Genomic DNA, 21,018 nt, shown 5'->3' with positions numbered 1-21,018 from the left:
AATGAGGAAAAGGTGGGACATATATATGTATTTAAAAAAAAAATGTAACCAGCTTCTGCTTCCAGTCGGCCGCAGCAGTTAATGTTCAGCTCACCCCACCCTCGGTCTCTTGTCAACTGAAATCTGAGACCAACCAGACACATCCGGCTGTGGATTTCAGCACTGAAAGAGAAACTTTGCAGGCCTCGTTGGCGCAGTAGGCAGCGCGTCAGTCTCATAATCTGAAGGTCGTGAGTTCGAGCCTCACACGGGGCAAGTCTTTTATTATGACAACTCCTTTCAAACGCTCTAAATAAACGCAGATCGACAAAACAAACATCAGAAAGCTTCCATCCTCGATACTTCAGTCAAAAGGGTAAATGTAGAAGCTTTCACCAACCAGAAGCTGACATAAAACCCCCGCATTCGACAGAGAAGTAAAACAACCCTTGAAATTTAGGATAGGAGGAGCCTGATTTACATCAAAATGCATCCAGACTCTATAGATTCCTTTAATTTTCTGAGCAGCAATCAGATCAGTGAGAGTCAAACGCCTTGCTTGGGCACACAATCTTGGCATATAGCTGATTCTGATTATTCCGAGAGTTATCACATAAAAATGAGGAAAAGGTGGGACATATATATGTATTTAAAAAAAAAAAAGGCACTGCTGGGATTTGAACCCAGGATCTCCTGTTTACTAGACAGGCGCTTTAACCAACTAAGCCACAGCGCCACACACGCCTGCTCCACAAGAAAACACACCTTATACAGCAATAATGTTCCCTGCTGGTCTGTTGCGCCCATCCCTGCTTTTGTTAGGTGATCACTCAGGCGCTCACCAAACAGGAAGAGCAGCGCAGTAAAGTATGCTTCTGTTAAACTTCAAAATCAACACCAACAAAGACAAGAGTCCCAATTGTCCAAGAATCACTTCTTGGATGCAATATTTAGTAGATTATTATATCTCATATTACCTGAAATCATGCTCAGGACACCACTATGTAGAAGCATGATCCAAATGCCCAGACCTGATATAGCTTTTAGCGACCTGCGGCCTAAAATAGTTTCCTAAACTGGGACTTTATTTAACTTGATATATAGTGTGTGGGATCAGTGATTACCATTTAGCAGTTGAACAGAAATAGATGTGAGCCACACTTGAAGTGATAATTGTGCGTTATTTCCTGAAAATCTATTTATACTAAGACTTCATCAGCAGGCAACAGCAGTTCTTATCTACACTGTAGTACCGGTGTATTTACTCAAAGCAAAGCAAACAAACACCGACGTCAGAGTTGATTTTAGGTATCACCACACCTTTCCCAACAAACAGTCACCAGTTGTCAAAAAGCCTTCGTTCTTGGTTGCAAACAATAAGACGCAACAATTGCTGAAAATGTTTTAAACGTTTTGGAAGATATCCCCATGTAGTTCCCCCCCCCCCTCATCAATGGTGATTAAAACATCTACAGATATTGTTCAATAAAAGTGCGTTTTATCATCAAAAGTTTATTTATTTCAGCAATTAAATTCAACAAAAAAAATGCCATGAAGTGTCCCTATTGTCCCATGTTACGGCATGGGACAATAGGGACCATGCCGTCCACTGATGAGGTATCCAACCTCATCAGTGGAAAGCAGACAAACAAATTCAAAAATATTAAGTCATTACAGTCATATAATTCCATCTTTTTTATTTTGCTTGCCATAGACTGTCTCCTTACCAAAGCCTTCAGTTCTAAAAATCTATCCATTTTGTCTCAGACATAGGTTTGGTGAAGTTGGCTAAATGTTCAGTTATTTTTTTCCACGTGTCTCACACCCCCCGTACAACTTTGGCGCCCCACACTTTGAAAAGCCTTGGTTTAGGACTTCCTGGACATAAACCTTTTTTCCCATAAGGCTGTGCAATTACCACTGCTAAAATGCTACAGTCATGTACTGTGCTGTGACAAGATGTTGACCCACGCAAACTGATTCCCTTATGATTTTCTTTTAATGTTGCCTGTTTTTAGTCTTTACATTTCATTGCTATATATTTGTGTTAGCAAGGCGCCTCAAAAGCACAGGAGAGAAACCAACACAAGTTCAGAGTCAATAAGCACATCGGCAAACAAATCGCGCTGGGATCCCTGGGCATGTCTAGACCATTCATGATGTCATGGTGACATTACAGCAGAGATTGCATCTGTAAACATGGGCAGCCAGTTATGCCTAAGATTGACTTTACATGTTTATGTGACACTACTCATTCCTACAGCACTGGAAAGATTGTAATCAGCAATAATATGTTGTACTCATCAGTTGTATTCCACTTCTTAAAACCTGGTCATGCTGTTCATTAATTTCTGCTGCACTCTTGTTTTTTTTTTTGTTTTGTTTTTTTAATTCGTCTTATTTGTTGCTCTCATCTTCTATTATTCTTCCTCCACTATTGTTTCCTCCAACACTCCTTCAGTGCTTCGTTCTGCTTATGATTAATTCATTGTTGCAACTGCAAGGCGTATGAGTCAGGAAATCATGTCGGCATCAGCTGTGCGAGAAGTGCAAAACAAGAAAAGAAAGAGTGAATGTGCCTGATGGGAAATACTTGAGAGCTTAAAGAGTGGCCAAGAAGTGGATGACTGTCTCCATGTTCATGTTCTTAAGGATGAAAGAGTGTTTAGTTTAATGAGGGCAAGGGGTTCACTGGTTAAAAAAAAACAAAAACAAATGAGGAGATAAACATGAGGAAACGCCACAAGACGCGGCGCGGGAGGTTCTTCAGATCACGCTCTGGTAGGACGCAGAAGGGTTTTATCTCGTTTAGGAAAGCTCCGTAAATCTGCAGGTGGAATACAAAGAAAAGCTCAAAGTGATGAGATCGACTAAACAAACACTGCATTAAAAATGATCTGCTGCAAAATATTTGACTCTTGGAAAACTGTTGATTTTTCATTTAGATTATTTAAGAAAATTAAGCCAACAGATTAAACGAAAAGATATTGTAATTAGTAAAAACCCAACTCCTAATGCTCCAAACAAACAACTTGCACAATTTTCCAATTCCATCAAATAAATTATTATTATTATACGACAGTCTGACTAGAACAAACTACAGCAGAACAACATCACAGTCAACTACTGCTTTGATCAGTCACAGCTGCTGAAATATAACCTGCTAAACAGATCACTGTGGATACATGGACTCATCGTTCATTTCAAAAAGCTATTTTCAGGGAGTGTCACTTTTACAGTGTAACAATTCCTCCACACAGTGAAGCCAAAGATGATCAATCTCTGCTCTTACAGGGTCTCAAGCGAAATGGGAATAGTGTGGCTGTGTTAATGCTGATTATGATTAATCGCACTTTATCGCTTACAAGTTCTCTGCCGTTTAGAGCAGCAGCTGAGGTTTTCTGCAGCATAATTCTGTGAAACACAGAGACGACCCTGCCTAATTGCTTTTCCAGAATAGTTTTGCATTAATGTGAGGTTTTGATTTTTTGTTCCCCGTGCATTTAAATTACAGAAGCCGCACAAAACAGGACCCTGGGAGAATTCTGGGTTCAAATCGGTGAGCTTCGTCTCACTACTCGGCATGGAGAGCCATTACGCTTTAATGATATGTACAGGACAATTCCCAGGAATCGGTCAATAAATCTGTGTGCGTCGCAAATTTCAATTATCCTTTTCATAATTCCCTTCCAGCAGGACAGGATGGGAATCGCATTGAGATTCCAGTCAAATCCTGCGCCATCAGCTGCACTTTTACTGATCATTTGATGACTATTGATGTGTCAGGAAATTACAAACGTTGTGCGACTGTTCTCAAAAAAAAAAAAAAAAACATTTCCCTTGAGCCGAAAACATTTTAAGGACTTAAAAACAGGAAAAACATGTTCTTGTCATTCGTAAAATACAGCAAAATAGCACGATGAACGCCAGTGTAGCCAAAATGAGAGGAATACAAACACACACGTTCTGTTTGTGAGCTGATTTTAAACAGTCAGCAGCAGCAGGGTGATGAGTGTATCTCTGTTGAGTCAGATATAAGAGTATATAGGGGGATTTAGGTGGATTGAGGACACCAAGTTGAACCCACTGACTACACATCATTTTCTGCTCCCTGTCTTTTTCTGACCATTCCTTCACAAGACATCAAAACCAGAAGATTAAACACACCCCCCCATCCCTCTCTCATCTTTCTTCTCACCAGCGTTGCTTAGTCTTTCCACCGTCATCCTGAACCTTATAGATTTTGCGGGCAAGTGCAGAGAGCGTTTTTATTCAGGCTCCCCAGTGGTCTGATGAGAGTAAATAACCTCAGCAAAAACCTCAGAGCAGCTTTTGGGATTAAGGCGCTGCGTTTAATGTATTCTTCATATGGAATAATATGCACTTTTCAACTCTGACAAAATGTCTCATGAGGCCAGACGTTTTGTTGTCCTGCTGTATGCTTCAATCATTTCAAAGGTCAGTCTCCATACTTTATCGGATTAATTCTTACAGAGTTCAAGCGACTGATGAGCCTTTTTTTCCCCCCTATGCGCAGGAATGGTTAAAAAAAAAACAAAAAAAAAAACAAAAAAAACTATTTTACGGTCTGCAAGTATACAAGAAACTAAAACAACAGATTCAATATTCCGGATAAAACGTTAAACCTAAAAAGGTGGTACTCCATCTTTACTGTGACATTAAATATAAATGTAAAACCTTCTTCAAACTCACATTTTGTCACATTACACACACAAAAAGTTCAATTTGTTTTCATGAGAGTTTATGGGAAGTAAACTAATTAAATTAATGAATAACAGGAAGAAAACTCCAGTCTCATAAGAACATAAAATAAAAAGAGCTTGAAATAAAAAGTAAAAGAAAAAAAAAACATTATCTTGTTTTTATTTCATAGGGAAATTAATTTAACTTATGCCATATTTATTAGTTATTTATTAATCACAGTATTTATTTATTCATCCATTCATCCATTAGAAGAAATCCTGGAAGAAAACTTGTTGGACGCTGCTGACGACCTCACAATGAGTCAAGGGTTCACCTTCCAGCACAAAGCCAGAGCTACTATGCAATGGTTCAGATCACAGCTTGTTCATGTAGAACGGCCTAGTCAAAGTGCAGACCAAATGCCTAGTTAGAATCTGTGGCAAGATTTGAAAACTGCTGTTCAAAACGCCGTTCATCCAGTCAGACCGAGCACGAGTTGTCTGTAAAGAGCAAAGATCTTTCCTCTATGATTGTAACAAAATGTTGTTCTTCACAGTATTGACTCCAGGGGCTGAAAACAAATAAAAAAGCGTACATCATTTCCTTTCACTTCACAAGTATGCACTGCTTTGCGTCGTTCTAGCAAATGATATCCCAATAAACTCTTGTTTTGCTGCTGCATAAAAGACAAAATGTGAAAAGGTTTTAGTGGTAAACACTTTAGCAAGGTACCGCACCTATCAACGTGATCACTAGTATGCTGCAGAGTTGTGTTAAAAATCAAATTGTGGCTCTTTTTGACAATAGCCGTAATGACTCGCTTAAAGAAACAAACGGCAAACAGATGCGGGTCACTGCAGGGGCCCGGGCCCCAGCGACCTAATCAAAGGACGACTTCCCCAATCACTACAGAACCCCGCTGCTCCCCCATTTTACCACCATCAAAGTGCATCATCACAAATAATTACAAAACATTAAAAGCTCGAGTGACATACTGAGAAAACACTACAGGCAGCTTTTTTTTTCTCCCCTCACTGATGAGAACGACAAGGACAAAGTTTTGAGCTCTTTAACCAGCGGTATGCAGCTTGATCTCGCGCCGACTTACACAACCGAGACGTTGCGGTCACATGCGGCGTTTAGCTGGCTCTCAAAATCTCCCACCAGTGAGACCTGAGCCTTGTTCACTCTCCAAAACCCCTGCAGCAACAGGCCAGTCTGGTCCCAAACAGCTGGAGCTGCCTCCCAAGAGATGGAGGGAGACAGAGAGAAGAGTTGAGACAGAGCAGAGGACAGCACTGGGAGCAGAAAGGCTCAGTTTTTTTGTTTTTGTTTTTTATTGTTGTCATATGTAATCAGTGTTTAGTCAACAGAGAAACTGAAACCGAGAAAGGGAATCAAGGTTTTATCCTAAATCCAGACAGATTCGGCTGTGGGATGAAACTGTCGACTCGTGTGCGTCATAAGGAAAAGTAAAGAAACAGATTGAAAAATGATGGCGCGCATGAACGCTAAGAACGTCGAATATTCAAGGATCTGGGTGACATAGATTGATATTTTGTAAAGAAAACGGAGCACGGACAAGAAAAAGGAGAGCTGGAAATTCCTTCTCAATACGACAAGCTCCCACCTCGGTTTGCGTCTTTCTCACGTGTCACTTCCCTCTAATTCCTTAGCCGCCTCCTTCGCCATTTTTCTTTGCGTTTCTGTGCAAGCACATCTTTGCCGTGTAAAATCAGACAACAAGATTTCCAAACATCTGCCATTTGGCTTGAGCCTTTCCATTTTCATACTTTGACAGAGGATCGTGTTGGAGCGATTCATGCAGAGCGGAGATCCGTCATACCTCATGTCTTCCAGCAGGTCACATTCGGTTTGATGTTTAAAGTGCAGCCTTGTCATCTGCTCCGTGTGAGTGTTTTTTAGCTCCTGTGTCACTTTGACCTGCAGAAAACAGCAAAAAAAAAATAAAATAGTGATTAATCATTTTCTTATCTCTCTTCCCTGCAGGCATCTTATCTCATCTTCTGACTTTCACTCACCAACTGATAACCCTCCTCAAAAACAAATTCTTAGTTCTCCTTTTTTGATTTTTATTACAATCCTATTTACAATAAGCAGAATTTCTTAACATCCTTCTTAATTGCAAAAACACGCTATTTTGTTGTCTTTCTGACAATGACAATAAAATTCTTCTGATTCTGGTATATTGTCTGTTTGAGAACACCTTTATGCAGTATATTGACAATGGAGTAATGGCTTTAATTTTGAACAGAACACTCCCCACTGGAACTGGAAAACCAATCCAATAAACAACCAAAAACAATAAAAAAAATTTAAAATAAACACACACACAATCTAAACCAGAGGTTCCCAAACTGTGGGCCGTCTGGATGAAAAAAAAAAACATGAAAGCTATATGCTGGGTTTTTACCTTAGAATGGCAACTCTGTTATTCCTATGTCAATTTGATACAGTAGGGGCTTCCACACTTCCCATATATGTGTCCTCTGTCACTTTTATCAGCAGTTAAAACTGTTTAATCCGTTGTTAACATGTCGTAACCTGTTTTTCCGAGCCGTCTTTAAACGCAACATGAGCGCTAGACGCTCGCTTACACCTGTGCGGCAGTGAAGGAGACCTGCTGCTGCTGTGCAGAGCTACAGGTGTGTTAGAATCATGGCAGCAAACCAGCAAAACACAAAGAACTTTTCACAGTTTTTCCCTCAAACTAACCGACTGTTGAGTAAAGCTGTTGGATGCAGGTAAAGTTAGCTAAAAGAAGACTAGCTAGCTAATATCAATACAGAACCTTAAGCTTGTTAACAAGTAGCCTGTAGGCTGCTGGTGTTGTTGTCTATGTTTAGCTACGATCAAAAAAGTTGATTCCCACCTCCCCCTTGTTTGTTTGGAGCCGGGGCTGAGTATAACAGGGAGTCTCTAAAAATCTACCCCCCCACCCACTTCGCTCACACACATCGTTCAACCAGACAGCCATTTGTAAGCCATAGGGGGGGCCCAGGATAAATAGTTTGGAAACCACTGGGGGGCCCAGGAGAAAAAGTTTGGGAACCACTGATCTAAACCATAAACAAAATGGAGTATGGTGTCTCTGTAAACAAAATTGCCCTTCAAAAAATATTAATTATCAAGCTCATTTTAATTAATCGTGCGATTAATGAATTAATTGCGACCAGCTTAATTCACACAGTATGGCATCTTTTAGTTGAAATACCTCAGCTTCATGGCTTCACTGGGTTTTTACCAAAGATTTAAAAGCAAAAGCACAAAAGTAAAACAGTTGAACATATTGAGGAAGTCTGCTATGAGCATGCAAGTCTGCTGGCAGCCCAAGGTATTGTTGCAATATTAAGCGATAGTTGTGCAATTATGTGTTTTTCAATTTTAAACAGGAGGGCATCTGGAGTAAGAATATTTATAATCTAGAAAATAAACATACAACAATGTTTATTCAGGGCAGAAAGACTTGGTAAATTCCATTATCAAGTCATTTTGTTCCCTAATGAAACGACTTTTCAACATTTTTCTCTCAAAGGGGTTAGAGATGACAAACTTTTTCTCTTTTTTATTTTACTTCTACTATGTTCTGATGTGTTTTGTTAGCCTCTCCATCTCAACAATCTGTAGATCAGATTACACACTGGACAAGACTGTTAAACATAATTATCAATCAAAAAATTGTAGTAGCATGACTGTGTGCTTTATTCATTAATCTGACCAAAAACACTAAAGACATTCTGAATTTTAAAAAAAGTCAACATCTGAAGGTGTTTAAATTCAAATATTGTACTGAAAAGATGTGGTTCACAAAATATGACTGCAGTTTCGTTGCCACTCGATGAAACAGAAGCTACTCGGTTGGCAACATTAAGAAACAGACAGACCCTACTGAGTGCCGTAAAAGGATACATAAAGTTTAATCTCACATACAAATGGGTTTTGCTGATTAAGCCATATCCATTCACACTGTCCTGTGCTAAAAACTGCCAGGGACAAAGCAGACCCTTAATATACAACCGCACATCTCCAGCCAAACAGAGAAGGCCACCGAGCATTGTGGCCTGGATTCCATCATCTATTCACCGCGGTAACAGTGGGCAAATTCATGACGCTTCTAGACAAAACAATCAACAACGACCCCACACATTACACACAACGAGAGAAAGAGAGAGGCAGAGAGAGGGAACTTCCTTTTTCTCCATCAGCTGGTCCTCTGAAGATCAGGGGGGAGTGGTTCATTACATTAACAGGGCTAGAGCACTTCACTTGATTTCACCTTCTATTGCTCACAGGGATCCACAGGAGGAGTGAGGGGTAAAAAAATAAAAGAAGAAGAGGGTAATATGGTGATCAGGAGGTAAGCGGGGTGTGAGAAGAAAAAGGAGATGAAACATGAAGGAAATGAGTGAAAACAGAAGAAAAAAGAATGAGACCAGAAGCAATAGTTGGTGGGTTGGAGGAAGAAGGTGACACGTTTACTCTTGACGACGATCTTAACTACGCTGGCAATCGATGGGAGTTTAGATTCCTCCGAGATATTTCTTTTTTTATTGCTCCTGCAATCAATTATTTAAGCCTCAAACCAGACCCTTCAAGCATAGGACATTCTTTCCAGTTTACAATGGACTTCAGTCCTGCTGGTTCCTAGATTTTTATTGAACATCCTGACAAATTTCCCTCCATCTGAGGGTGACACTTTGAGCCAGCCAGTAAAAACTTCCAAACAACCGTGTATATCAGCAAGAAGATGTTCTCATAACTCAAAAGTGGTTGTGAGTTATGTCTGTATATATTTTTTCGCTCTCTGTGGGTAAGAGAGTTGATCTTAAACGTGTGAAGTTGTCCGTTGCAGAATCTGATCAACCCAAAAGTCAAAAGGCTAAAGAAATGACACTGAAAATTATTATGACATTCATGTTGTATAAATGTGAACTTGAAAGTCAAATTGAGAATGCAACAACAGTAGCTAGGCCCGGTTCACAAAAACATATAGCACTTTTTCCCCCCAAGCAGCGATATGTGCACTTCTGTTTCACACACAGTTTTTTAGCAAGATTCTTGAGATTATAAAACAACGATGTGGACTAGACTGCAGTAGAAAGTGCAAGAACAGTAAAGGAGTGAAGGTGACTTTTCTACATCCGTCTCATTTTACTCTGTCTGCTAAACGTGAATTGCAAGACAAAGAATTTAAAAAATGTTTTTAAAAAAAATCATAAAAGTGTCAGAGACAACAAAAAAAAAGATTTCAATTAAAATCACAGACATTTGTAGACACAGATATGAAGAAAATATCAATAAAAGCAGGTGAAACAACAGTCCTCTTTAGAATCAGAGCAAACTGACCTCAAAACACATCACTATGCACGTTATGAAAAAGTCTTGAATCTTTCCTAAATTATGTTTGTTGTGCTTTCAAATTCAAATTTCTAGTCATACTTTAAAACTGCTCTTAATATTTCTTCAAGCTCCCTAAATGTGTTTCCAAGTTTTCTTTTAGACTTCAGCTGCTTTTTAGCCACTTTCTTTTCAGTACCTAACCATTTTCAGGAAGCTATTTAATTGGCTTGGTAAGGTACTTAACTCAGACTTATGAATTATTCAGACATAAAACGTTTCTAAACTAGATGAATAAATTGACGTTGTGTCTAGAAATACCAGACTCAGACACTAAAATGCCCTATGTTACCTTTTTTTAAAGTGGAAATATAAGAATATAAGTGTGGTGTACGATGGCTTTTAGCCCTTAAGTTCAACAGACATACACTTTATTAATCTGATCTTTATGGAAAAGTGGAAAGGAGACAGTCATCAGAAGAAGATCCATTTGCAGTTTGTCATAAGCCAAGAATGCATTTGGTGCAACAGAGAAAAATTGAAGTTTCTGAACATTTGATCCACTTATTTGGAAAGCCTAAAACAGTAATAGATGTATGGCTCTTCAATCATAAGATAAAATGTTAAATGGTAGGTACCTTAATGACTTGAAAACTCATCTTCATTTTGTGGATGGAGACAAATTTGATTTAAAAAGAGCAAAAATGGACCTCTGTGATGTAAAGGTAAATGCTTCCCAGCTAGTCTGACTCAGCTGAGGAATGAAGAATAGACAATACTTTCCTAGATGCGTTTTCAGACTGATCTGTTCACAGTGAAATGGAAATGTAGCTCCACTGGTGGACAAGCGTCCACCAGCACATACATGTAAGAAAACCTGGAATTGTTCTTTCACTTTGCAATGAACCACTAACGTGTTGTTCGAAAACAGCCAAATAAGTTGAAGTTTGTGACTGCAACATGTGCGAAAGTGGAGGACGTTCAAGCTCCACGAATACTTTTGCAAGGCACGGCGTCACTCAGCTGAAAACTGAATGACGCATATTCCATCTCTCAGGTCCAATGTCAGGCGTCCGCTTCACTGTTTGTATATTTCTCACTGTCAGTACTTTTCCCCCTAGTGTTTTAGACACACTCCACAACTAACTCCTTTACATACGTTTTTTTTAATATTATTTTCTTTTATGTCCCGTTAAAATTGCTAGAAAAAAAAAAGAAAAGCTAAATGTTTAATCAATACATCATATCTTTGAGAAAAAGCTGCTCTGCTGGGTTCATTCCTGCCTCTGCCTCACACAGACACTCTACATCTATTAGTCTGCATTAACCCAGAAGCAGCCATCTATAATTTAAGTCACATCAAACTAATATATGGGGCTCAAATAGCTCAGTTTGTTAGCAGATGGGCCGAGACCCAGACAAAACACTTCAGGGGCTGGATGTGTCGCCGTGGGAGGGAGAAAATACTTGTATCTGACAGCCAAACACTGATACACTCTGGCGGTGGTGCTGCGGGCTGAGAGGATGGCGTGTGTCACCCACCTTGGCATAGTGTTAAAAAAAAACCAAAAAAACTGTACTTTTGGCTAATTTGTGTTAATTCTTGAGAGAATTTTGACATAAAATTGATCAAGAAGACATCAAAGAGTGGCCTCTGCTCACCATAGCCCCGTTTATGGAAGAAGCTTGTAAAGTGACTGAGTTTTAAGGGCATGATTTGACATGTAGAAAGGCAGCACATTAAAAAGCACAGGGGGGAGATATGTGATAATTAAAAGACATCCGCACAGAGACTTACAGGGGAACACCATGCACCTGCTTTAAGACTCCACGAAACAAAAAGCAGTGAGAAATGCGTCCAGTCACTGTCCATTGTGTACAAGCACAGCATGCATTTACTTTATTTCTATTATTGCCTTCTAATAAAATAGAAGGCAAAACTGGACGTTTCCCAATTTTAAAAGTATAAAAACCAATTGATTAAAAAAAAAAACAGAGATAAACAAATTACCAGTTCGCTCAAACATTGCATCATCGTCACAAGTATGATCACGCTTGTGATAGACGTCGCTTACTTAAAGCTCCCTCACATTACCGCTCATCCAAAGAAAATAGTCAAACTCCGATTTATTCGTCGTCATATTTCCAAGTTTGCTTTTGTTCTGGAGTTCAACCTGTATAACATGCATTGAACCAACAAAGCTGTGTTGGAGCTCACCGGAACACCAACACAGACTTTGGAAAACAGAATCTACAGGGTGATCTTTCAGTCAAGCTCTAGTAGAACCAGTCGTTGGTCTACTCTTAAGAGTAGGCCTAAATTTGTTCTTTTTTTTGGTGATGCGTAAAGTTAAGTGGCTTAAGTTATCTTCCCCTAACTCTATAGATCAGCAGTGATGGGCTTAGGCTACTAGGAGACTTTCTGACCAACTTTCTTCCCTCTGCTGTCTTTACTCTCTCTCCACTTATGGGTTATTCACACTTGATGCTGCACATTAACTTCTTACAATCTCTTTATTTTTCTTTTCAGTAGAAATGACTCCTAGTCCAGTGATTCATTGCTTAGCCATTTTGGAGTGTTGAACAAAACCTTTGCAGCTGTTGTGACCATTAATTACTTGAATCATGCGTGTAGTTTTCCTTCCAGTAGAAAGTATTCCCACCCCAGTGCTTCTGCATCTCTTTCCTGGATGGAGTCATTGACAGAGCTGTTGATTACTCTACTTGCATTCCTTATGTTTCTCCTTCCATTCGTAGCCCAATGCTGTCTTTGTATGTCTTTCTTTCTGAGTGTTTTTACTGGAAGGAGCTTTTGATGGCACTATTGATACCATTAACCTTGAGTTAGATTGTTGTGCATGTAGAACTTACTTCTGGTTTATCCATGGTTGAATCCTTTAACATAGTTTTTATTGCCATTATCTACTTATTATTATCCACATTTCTTTTTCTTTCCTATTAAAAATATGGAGGTACGCTTCATTACGTTTCTTTTTTGTCTCCTTCTTTTCCTCTCAAGTTGGTTGAGGTGATGGTTCCTCAATTAGAGCCTGTTCATCTGGAGGTTTCTCTGTCTTAAAGGGGAACCGTTTCTTTCCACTGTCCCCATGTGCTTACTCAGGTTGAGGCAGGACACAGATGTGAAGATTCAATTACCTTGTTTTCTCTAGTTTTGGAAGATCAGCGGTCAGCCAATACTTGCAAGAGAAATCATTTTCATCCACTGGTCTTATCTACCTCTGAAAACTTCTGAAAAATCAGCTTTTTGCTCTCCCATGACAGAGGACTGACTCACAGACCACAGCACCAGGTCACATCTAAATGTTCGTCACCCCACTGTTGCGTACTCAATGACTTTATCACTATATTTACCGACTTTTCAGAACAAAAAAAAAAAAAAAAAGTATTGTCCAAAATTGGAAGGGGCTGGTGATCGGCCAGAAAGCAGCAATCGGTGCACCCGTACTTTTTACCAACTGTAAGGGTACCTTACAATCGGATGAAACTAACAGATCTGAAATTAAATCTGAATTTCAATCTGATGGTACTGGAATGCATTGGAATATGTATTTTGTCTTTTGAAAAAGCCTTAAAATTAACTTTGTTGTCAATTGGTGCTCTACAGATACACTAAGCTTAACTGAAGGTGTTCGTTTAAAAAAAAAAAAAACTACCAAGGGATATAAAGCTTGTAAGAACAACTTCATTTCCACTGTTTAAGTTCCTTATTTGACCTCTCTTTAGTTTTCAAATTAAATACGATGCTCACAGACAGTGCTGTGTGCTTCAGAGTGCTGGAGAGAGTAAAACACGAATCAATAAGCCAGCATCAGACCTGGCTCTGGCGTGTGAATTTTAGCTTCTGCAAGCTCAGCTTCCTTACAGATAAACCAATGTGACCCTCGTTTGATTCATACTCTTTCGCTAAAGTAAAAACGATTATGCATCACATTGGACAAAAGCCCGTTGTTGTTGATGTTGTTGTTGTACCTTCTGGAAACAAAAGCTGTCACAAATCTGACAGCGTACATAAATTAGCAAAATAACAACACTGGGCTTTGGCTTGTGCTGTGCACTTAAATGCAACGAATAAGCACCTAAATTTAAAGTTATTTCCACAACAATGCGCGTCAAAATGACAGCCACGGTATTACAGTCAATACAACAGTGTGAGGCTTTGTTTAAAACGTCTTGTAGCAGACCACCTAGCGCCTTGTAGCTAACGCGGTTTGACGTTTTGACGGCTGGACAGATGCACATTAATGTCAATAAAAGGTTTCTAACTCGCCATGCTAGCTCGTCCATCTGATATCTTTAACCTTGTGTTGACAAACGCTTGTTGTGTGGGGTCAATAAATTACTTCCATCTGAGGTTAACAACACCGTTATTTGTCATTGTGTGAGCAGCCAGCTAAAAACATAACGGACCCTGGGAATCACTCACCTTCCTCGGCGGCGGCTGCATGTTGGAGATTTGACATGAATGGTATTTCCCTTGTGAGATGTACTGTAATTCCAGGAGGAAATCCAAATCCGTGTGGGGCCAACAATAATCTTTCGTCTTCTTCAAACAGAAATCCCCCCTACTCCTGTTAAAAGTCGATAGGGAGGAGAAGACGGAGAGTTAAATCTGTACTCCGGCGGCCATGATTGATGATAAATGGCCAGTTTTATTGAGAGCCTAAGCTACGAGGAGGCACTGCACACGCTTGTGCTGGTTGCTGCCACTACGAGAGTGTACTGTACTGTTGTAGGCAGCAAAGAAAGAAAGAGCAGAGGGAAGGAGAGAGTGTTATCAGCAAATTAAGCTCAACGGCGCCACCATGTGGACACCAGTGATATCTGTTTAGTAGAGGAAAAAAAAAAACACCAAGAGCGACACAGCACAATTTTTTTGTTTCTCCACCAGCGTGACCTCGATTAACGCGCCCGCAGATATTTTTGAAGGCAAACATGAAGACTAGATGACTGATGGAGATACTGACTCCATCCGTCAATTTATGTCTGGGTTATCCACCAAAAGCATATTTATTTTTCCCTCCCTAACGTCTACCAGCATGAGTAAGAAGAAAAGGCAAGAGACGGAGCTGCATAGCAACAAGAAACCGCAGTCGATCGAGGAAAAATCGATCGTTTTTAAATGCACAATGAAAAGGGGTCTCATCTCTTAATAATATAATATAATATAATATAATATAATATAATATAATATAATATAATTCTCTAATCAGGACGAAGCTTTAAACTAGACTCAACAAGGTCACTACGACGTTTTCCAATTTTAATCTTTTTTTTTTTTTTCAAAATAAACATAACCCAGATTTTAGGCAGTGTAACAGAGAGAAAAGCTTGTGTGTTTCTTTGTGTGAGTTTTGATCAAAATGATTGTAATGACGGCTGAAGAGATACAGCAGCAGATTCCTGCTAAAGATTTTGTGTTGTAATTTAACAGAAAATGTAAACCGAGTAAGACTTCCTCAACCAAAGGTGTAAAAATCTTTGTTGCTCACCTAATCAACTCTTTCTTATAACTGCTGACCAGGTTTGTGTTTGTTTTCACTAGTCTGAGCCATTTATCCTGGGTGATGAGCTCCAAATCGTGTGTGTGTATGTATTAGTTTTTTTTGTTTGTTTGTTTTTTTTACTTTTTTTGTCCTGAGTGTATCTGTGCTGCCCTGTGATGGACTGGCAACCTGTCCATGGTTCAACATGTCTTTCACCCAATGACTGCTAGAACCCCCTTTCAGCTCTGCAAAGATAAGCAGTACAAAGAAAACAGATGCATGGTTGGATAGCACTAAACACACCTTTTAAAAAACTAGTTAACATCTATTTGTAAGGTAACAAAAATGTCCCTGCATGGATTGTTGTTGCTAATTTCAAAAGCAATAAAACAAATCTAAAACAACAACAAAATAAAGCTAAATAACATTTAAGTGTAAATTGTCTTTTCTAATCTCAATAGTTATGAATATAATGCCTCAGAACAGTTTAAACTACTCCTCCCATCCCACCATGTTTTCTCCCCAGAAAAATTTAACCAAATGGTCCAAGCTGTTCAAGCTTAATACGTGTTAGCAATCATGGGAAAAAAACTTCCTTTTTACTAATTTGATTCTGAAAGTTTCCACCTCTCCCAAAGCGGATTATCTTAATTTCAAGGTTTTCAGAGCAAATGTGTTTAAAGAATTCTCATAAAGCCATTATCAAATTATTTGGCCTGCTAGTATGACTCCAGTCGTATGGTAATGTTGGCTAACAGAGTAAAAGGCAAGGTGTATGCCCTCTACAGTGACATACATGTAAGGTTAAGGAACAGTAAATGATTAATGCGCAGAGTTTCTAAAAGCAGGTAAGACATTAAGCGCCTCTTCTCACCTTCCTTTTCAATATTAACACCTAACATACACCCACACGAGGCTATTCATTGAAGCCAAACTCTTCTACAGTTAGTGCTCAAGGCAGGAAGGAAAATGGATGACATTCATTTCTGGATGATATTGTATTTTGAGAGGACGCCGAGACAATTATTTTGATGTATGGTTTGTTTTCTTTTGGCCGAATTAAGGTAAGAAAGCAGATGCTACACACTATATTCTAGACACGGTGTCTCCTACGTTGAAGCTTGTTTGATTTCCAGTGAATAAAGCAATCCCAAGAAACATTTTCATATCTTGCACCACATCAAGGGGAGACAAACTCTTGCTGGAATACACAGTGCACCTTGGGGATGAGCACACCGTGTTACATCAGCTGGCTGGCCTACACTGTTCTTTTTTATTTATATTTTGTTTCTCTTCTCCTGGTTTGCCTACCAAAGACTTATCAGTTTTATAAAAGTTTAAATAGAAATATGGTTTTGTGTTGGTGAACGTGTTTTGATATTTGACAGCAGCATAACTTTGGAGGTCCTGTGTGGGCAATATTAGTATTGTTTTGCTTCAGACGATTGAGATCAGGAATGATAATATTTTTACCATCAGGAGAAAAACAGTGGTTTGGGCTCTAGTTCCTCCATTTCTCTGTAATAGTAGTAGTTTAGTTATAAAGTGGGAGAGTTGTGTCAATGGGGTTTTCAAGTGTACACAAAAAGAAGACAGAATGCAATTTCTATGTAATAAATCTGCAGTAGTCATAATAAAAGTAAAAATCCTTTATAAATACAGCTCAAAAGCAAATAAATGTGTGTTTGGTTGATTTTATCTTTGATGTAACAGTACTTTTTCGATACACATTTTTACTGTTGAAAAGCTTGTTTAAGTCCTCTTAAACAGTGTCTTATTAATAACAAAAATGCATTGAATATGTGGGTTGTATTAATGAAAAACTGACAAATATCAAACAGCTTTTGGTGGAGGCAGTGTGATGATGATAGACAAGTCTCTTCATCAGAACACTCTCTTGGAAATTAGATTGGTTTAATCCCAGCAAATTCATAGCAAAGAAGTGTTTGTGTCTATAACTGCTTCTTTATTATTCTATTCATAAAAGTCATAATTTAAACAGTCATGTTTTATTTATAGATTTTTAAAGAGAAATACACACACACACACGCACACACACACACACACACACACACACACACACACACACACACACACACACACACACACACACACACACACACAAAACAATAACACTAACGTGCCAAAACTGTTCTAACAAAGAAGCAAAACATAAAACATTCCCATATAGATTACTTAATTGACAAAAATGAAGACAAATGTCCATATATTCAAGTTCTAGAAATTGCCATATATATATATATATATATATATCCATGTTTTTTCCCCCATGTGTCTTGGCAGAATAAACAATTAATTTGACTTTGAATTTGATATATTTTTGAAATGTTATGCATGTAAGATCAAAGATTTGGACAGTTTAAGGCTGTAAATGGGAGAAATAGTATCCGAGCCCTCAGGGCAAAGTGTGCAGGCTGCAGCTTGTCAGCCTAGCACACACCTCCAAGTTCTTTACCATCCCAAAGTTCCTACATTCACACTCAGCCAAAAAAGCAGCACGCTGAGGATTCCTAGCTTAGGAGAGGCAGCGCTAAAACTCCCGTTTAATGTGAGTAGCCCTTTAATTTTATCAGTTTTATAAATCTATGTGAGCAACCACTTCATCTGGAAAGCACAGGATGTTGATGCATAGCTGCGTGTGCTTAGTTTTTCCTGCTTTGCACACTGAAAGTTAGGAGAACTGGGTAGATTTTTTAAAGAAGTGGCTAATTCGTAACTGTTATCAGGGAGAGTTAACCTTCTGCAGTTTCAGAGAGGACACTGTAAGAGGGGGACGCTCACTGGGAATAGAAAACTCGTTTTACAAAGAAAACAGTAAGAGAATAACAAAATTACAGTTTTTTTTCCCAAACTGACAGGGAAAAAAGGTTTGCTCTTATATTTGCATAAATAAATTGTGTTTGTGTTATGTTAATGTTAATGCATGACTGATTTAAGCTGGTCACTGCACAGAAATGCCAGCTGAAACTGAGCGAGGCACTGTTGTTGCTTGCGGGAGAGAAAATCTTCAAATAGTTTTGAAACTGGCCTGGTTTGAGTTAAAGTTGTTTCTCTCTTCTGTTGCACAGCTGTGAGTCTTCAGAAACTTAGGCATGCAGATTGTGAGGGTGACAGTTGATTATCTGTGTGGAAGTACGGCTCCAATAAATGTTGTGTTGCAACAGTGCAATCTGTGTAAATCAGTAAATGGGTAAAGAAACGTCTTAGATTTAGTTGTAAAACCTACAAATCCCACATCTTGAAATGTTCAAATCTTTGTACTCATTCAGGAGAGCAAAAATAAAAAAATAAATAAAATAAAAAATTCATGAATTTTAATTAAATGTATATTTACAGTCACATACAATATTTATCATTTTGGTTATTTTCCCCATCATATTTTTCTCTCATTAATTCTAGCGCCCACTCAGAGAGAAAATGCAAAATCGACAATCAAATGACTCAATCTCTGCTGAGTAACTTTGACCGTTGCTCTGCATGATTTGTTCTGAACTGTGCTGCTGAATCAGAACGAGATGAGCATCCTACGACGATGACACACTTCCTGCGTCTACTTGCCCTCTGAATAACGCCTGCATATTAAAGTGAACTCACTTGTAACCAGTCGAAATCTTCCCCGTCAGGTGCTGTCACAATCAACATGGCCTACTCTCACATCAACATGACCAACAGCTCCAACTCCAGCAGCCCCTTCTGTCGATTTAACGAAGACTTTAAATTCATCCTCCTTCCCGTCAGCTACGCCCTGGTTTTCGTCATTGGTCTGGCGTTGAACGCCACAGCTCTGTTTGTGATGGTGTTCCGGACGAAGCGATGGAAGCCTTCCACCATTTACATGTTCAACCTGACGATGTGTGACACACTCTACATCTTCACTCTTCCCTTCCTCATCTTCTACTATGCCGACGAGAACGATTGGCCCTTCAGCGAGCCGGTCTGCAAGCTGATACGCTTCCTGTTTTATGCCAACTTGTATGGTATGGCAAGGGCCAAGACACACACACACACACACACACATACACACACACACACATCTGTGATACAGCACACACTGTGTATCGCATCTGAAATGTGATGCACAGAGGAAGTGGTAGAGCAAAGGAAAATCATCTCATATTTGCCATTTGGCCATAATATGATATATTACTGGCAAATATCACGACTATATAATGATATGTGTTGGCACAGCATATAATCAACAAGAAGACATGGTGAAAGCTTAGCAGTATCTCAATGGCTTGTTACTGAAGAATCCACAAATCACTACTTAATGTTTTTTTGACAGACACATTTGTGCAATATAATATAGGGACACATCTGAAGGATGCAGGACTGCAGCCTATTTGATGAACTCTCAATGAAGGTAACTGGTGTCAGAAAAATCTACAAGAAAAGAAGTCAAATAATTAGCACATAGGGTTTATTTGTGTGTGATTTAATATGAGTGTAAACCCAGCTGTTCTCTGACGTTTTCTGAGATTTGCAGAGAACGTTTCTGAACAAATAGCATCATAAACAACTTTAAAGCAGCGTTGGGTCATAAAATAGTATTAGAAACTCATCTGAAACTAGAGAAAAGAAAGGTACAACTTTAACCTTCCAAAAAATGCATTCTATAATGTTTTAAAAGCATGTATCACATTACTGTCACTTCAAAATGATGCACTGCTTTTTGTTGATCAGTCATAAAAAAAAAATCCAATGCTATAAATTAAAATTTATCCTTAAAAAGTCTAGAAAGTTTCAAAATGTTTACTAATAAGCTATAGAACATTTATTCATACGAATATATATGAAGAACATACAATTTTTGATCACCTTTGCAGGTTCTATTCTATTCCTCTGCTGCATCAGTATCCATCGGTTTCTTGGTATCTGCCATCCCGTCCGCTCGCTCAGCTGGGTCAGTGCTCGTCGGGCCAGGCTGGTGTCTGTAGCAGTGTGGGCGTGCGTTTTATTCTGCCAGGCTCCGATTCTCTACTTTGCAAGAACAAGGTGATTAAACTATATTTTACGTCTCGTCTGCAACTGAAAACTGTACAGTCGGCCATTTTGCTCCCACAGCTTTGAATGTATTTTATGTATGTCCTCTGCCAGGGATGTAAAGACAGAGCGAATCTGCTATGACACCACCAGCTCAGAGCTTTTCGATGACTTCCTGGTGTACAGCTCAGTCGTGTCGGTGCTCATGTTTGCCTTGCCCTTCATGGTGGTGATGATTTGTTATGGCCTCATGGTTCGGAAGCTTCTGGAGCCCGGCTGGGGGTCTAACGAGAGAGGAGAAGGTGAAGGCGAAGGAGGCGGTCTGAAGGCCCAACGGTCAAAGCAGAAGTCTGTGAAGATGATCATTATTGTGCTGGCAGCGTTCATGCTGTGCTTCCTCCCTTTTCACCTGACCAGAAGTCTTTACTATTCATTTCGATACCTGAGACAGATGGATCCATCACAGGTA

General features: G+C 39.2%; 2 protein-coding genes and 2 non-coding genes across 13 annotated transcripts in view; 2 read left to right on the top strand and 2 right to left on the bottom strand.

The window, feature by feature from the left end:
- fchsd2 (FCH and double SH3 domains 2) overlaps nt 1-14,864 on the bottom strand; it is an 88,822-nt gene extending 73,958 nt beyond the window's left edge. For 2 of the 6 annotated variants that reach the window (XM_016676937.1, XM_016676939.1), the window contains exons 1-2: nt 14,486-14,861; nt 6,530-6,627 (exon numbers count right to left, since the gene is read on the bottom strand). In XM_016676937.1, the coding sequence (XP_016532423.1) occupies nt 6,530-6,627; nt 14,486-14,506 (119 nt within the window). In that variant the 5' untranslated portion in view covers nt 14,507-14,861. Of the gene's footprint in view, nt 1-6,529; nt 6,628-14,485 lie in introns of all 6 variants that reach the window. The other 4 variants (XM_007563030.2, XM_007563032.2, XM_016676936.1 and 1 more) reach the window with 3 other exon arrangements.
- The window catches only part of p2ry2.1 (purinergic receptor P2Y2, tandem duplicate 1), a 41,867-nt gene that overhangs the window by 18,993 nt on the left and 1,856 nt on the right, over nt 1-21,018 (top strand). For 2 of the 5 annotated variants that reach the window (XM_007563033.2, XM_007563034.2), the window contains exons 1-4: nt 18,033-18,114; nt 19,190-19,543; nt 20,393-20,561; nt 20,664-21,015. In XM_007563033.2, the coding sequence (XP_007563095.1) occupies nt 19,207-19,543; nt 20,393-20,561; nt 20,664-21,015 (858 nt within the window). In that variant the 5' untranslated portion in view covers nt 18,033-18,114; nt 19,190-19,206. Of the gene's footprint in view, nt 1-18,032; nt 18,115-19,189; nt 19,544-20,392; nt 20,562-20,630; nt 21,016-21,018 lie in introns of those variants that run through there. The other 3 variants (XM_016676940.1, XM_016676942.1, XM_016676941.1) reach the window with 2 other exon arrangements.
- On the top strand, nt 183-255 carry trnam-cau (transfer RNA methionine (anticodon CAU)). The gene has a single exon. It is a non-coding gene; the product is annotated as a tRNA-Met (tRNA).
- Nucleotides 642-715, bottom strand: trnat-agu (transfer RNA threonine (anticodon AGU)). Its single transcript has one exon. It is a non-coding gene; the product is annotated as a tRNA-Thr (tRNA).

Source organism: Poecilia formosa, unplaced genomic scaffold, assembly GCF_000485575.1.
Source record: "Poecilia formosa unplaced genomic scaffold, Poecilia_formosa-5.1.2 Scaffold144, whole genome shotgun sequence".
In the NCBI taxonomy this organism is placed as follows: Eukaryota; Metazoa; Chordata; class Actinopteri; order Cyprinodontiformes; family Poeciliidae; genus Poecilia; species Poecilia formosa.
Note: the sequence above shows the minus strand (reverse complement) of the source record. Positions and strands in the feature narration are given on the sequence as shown.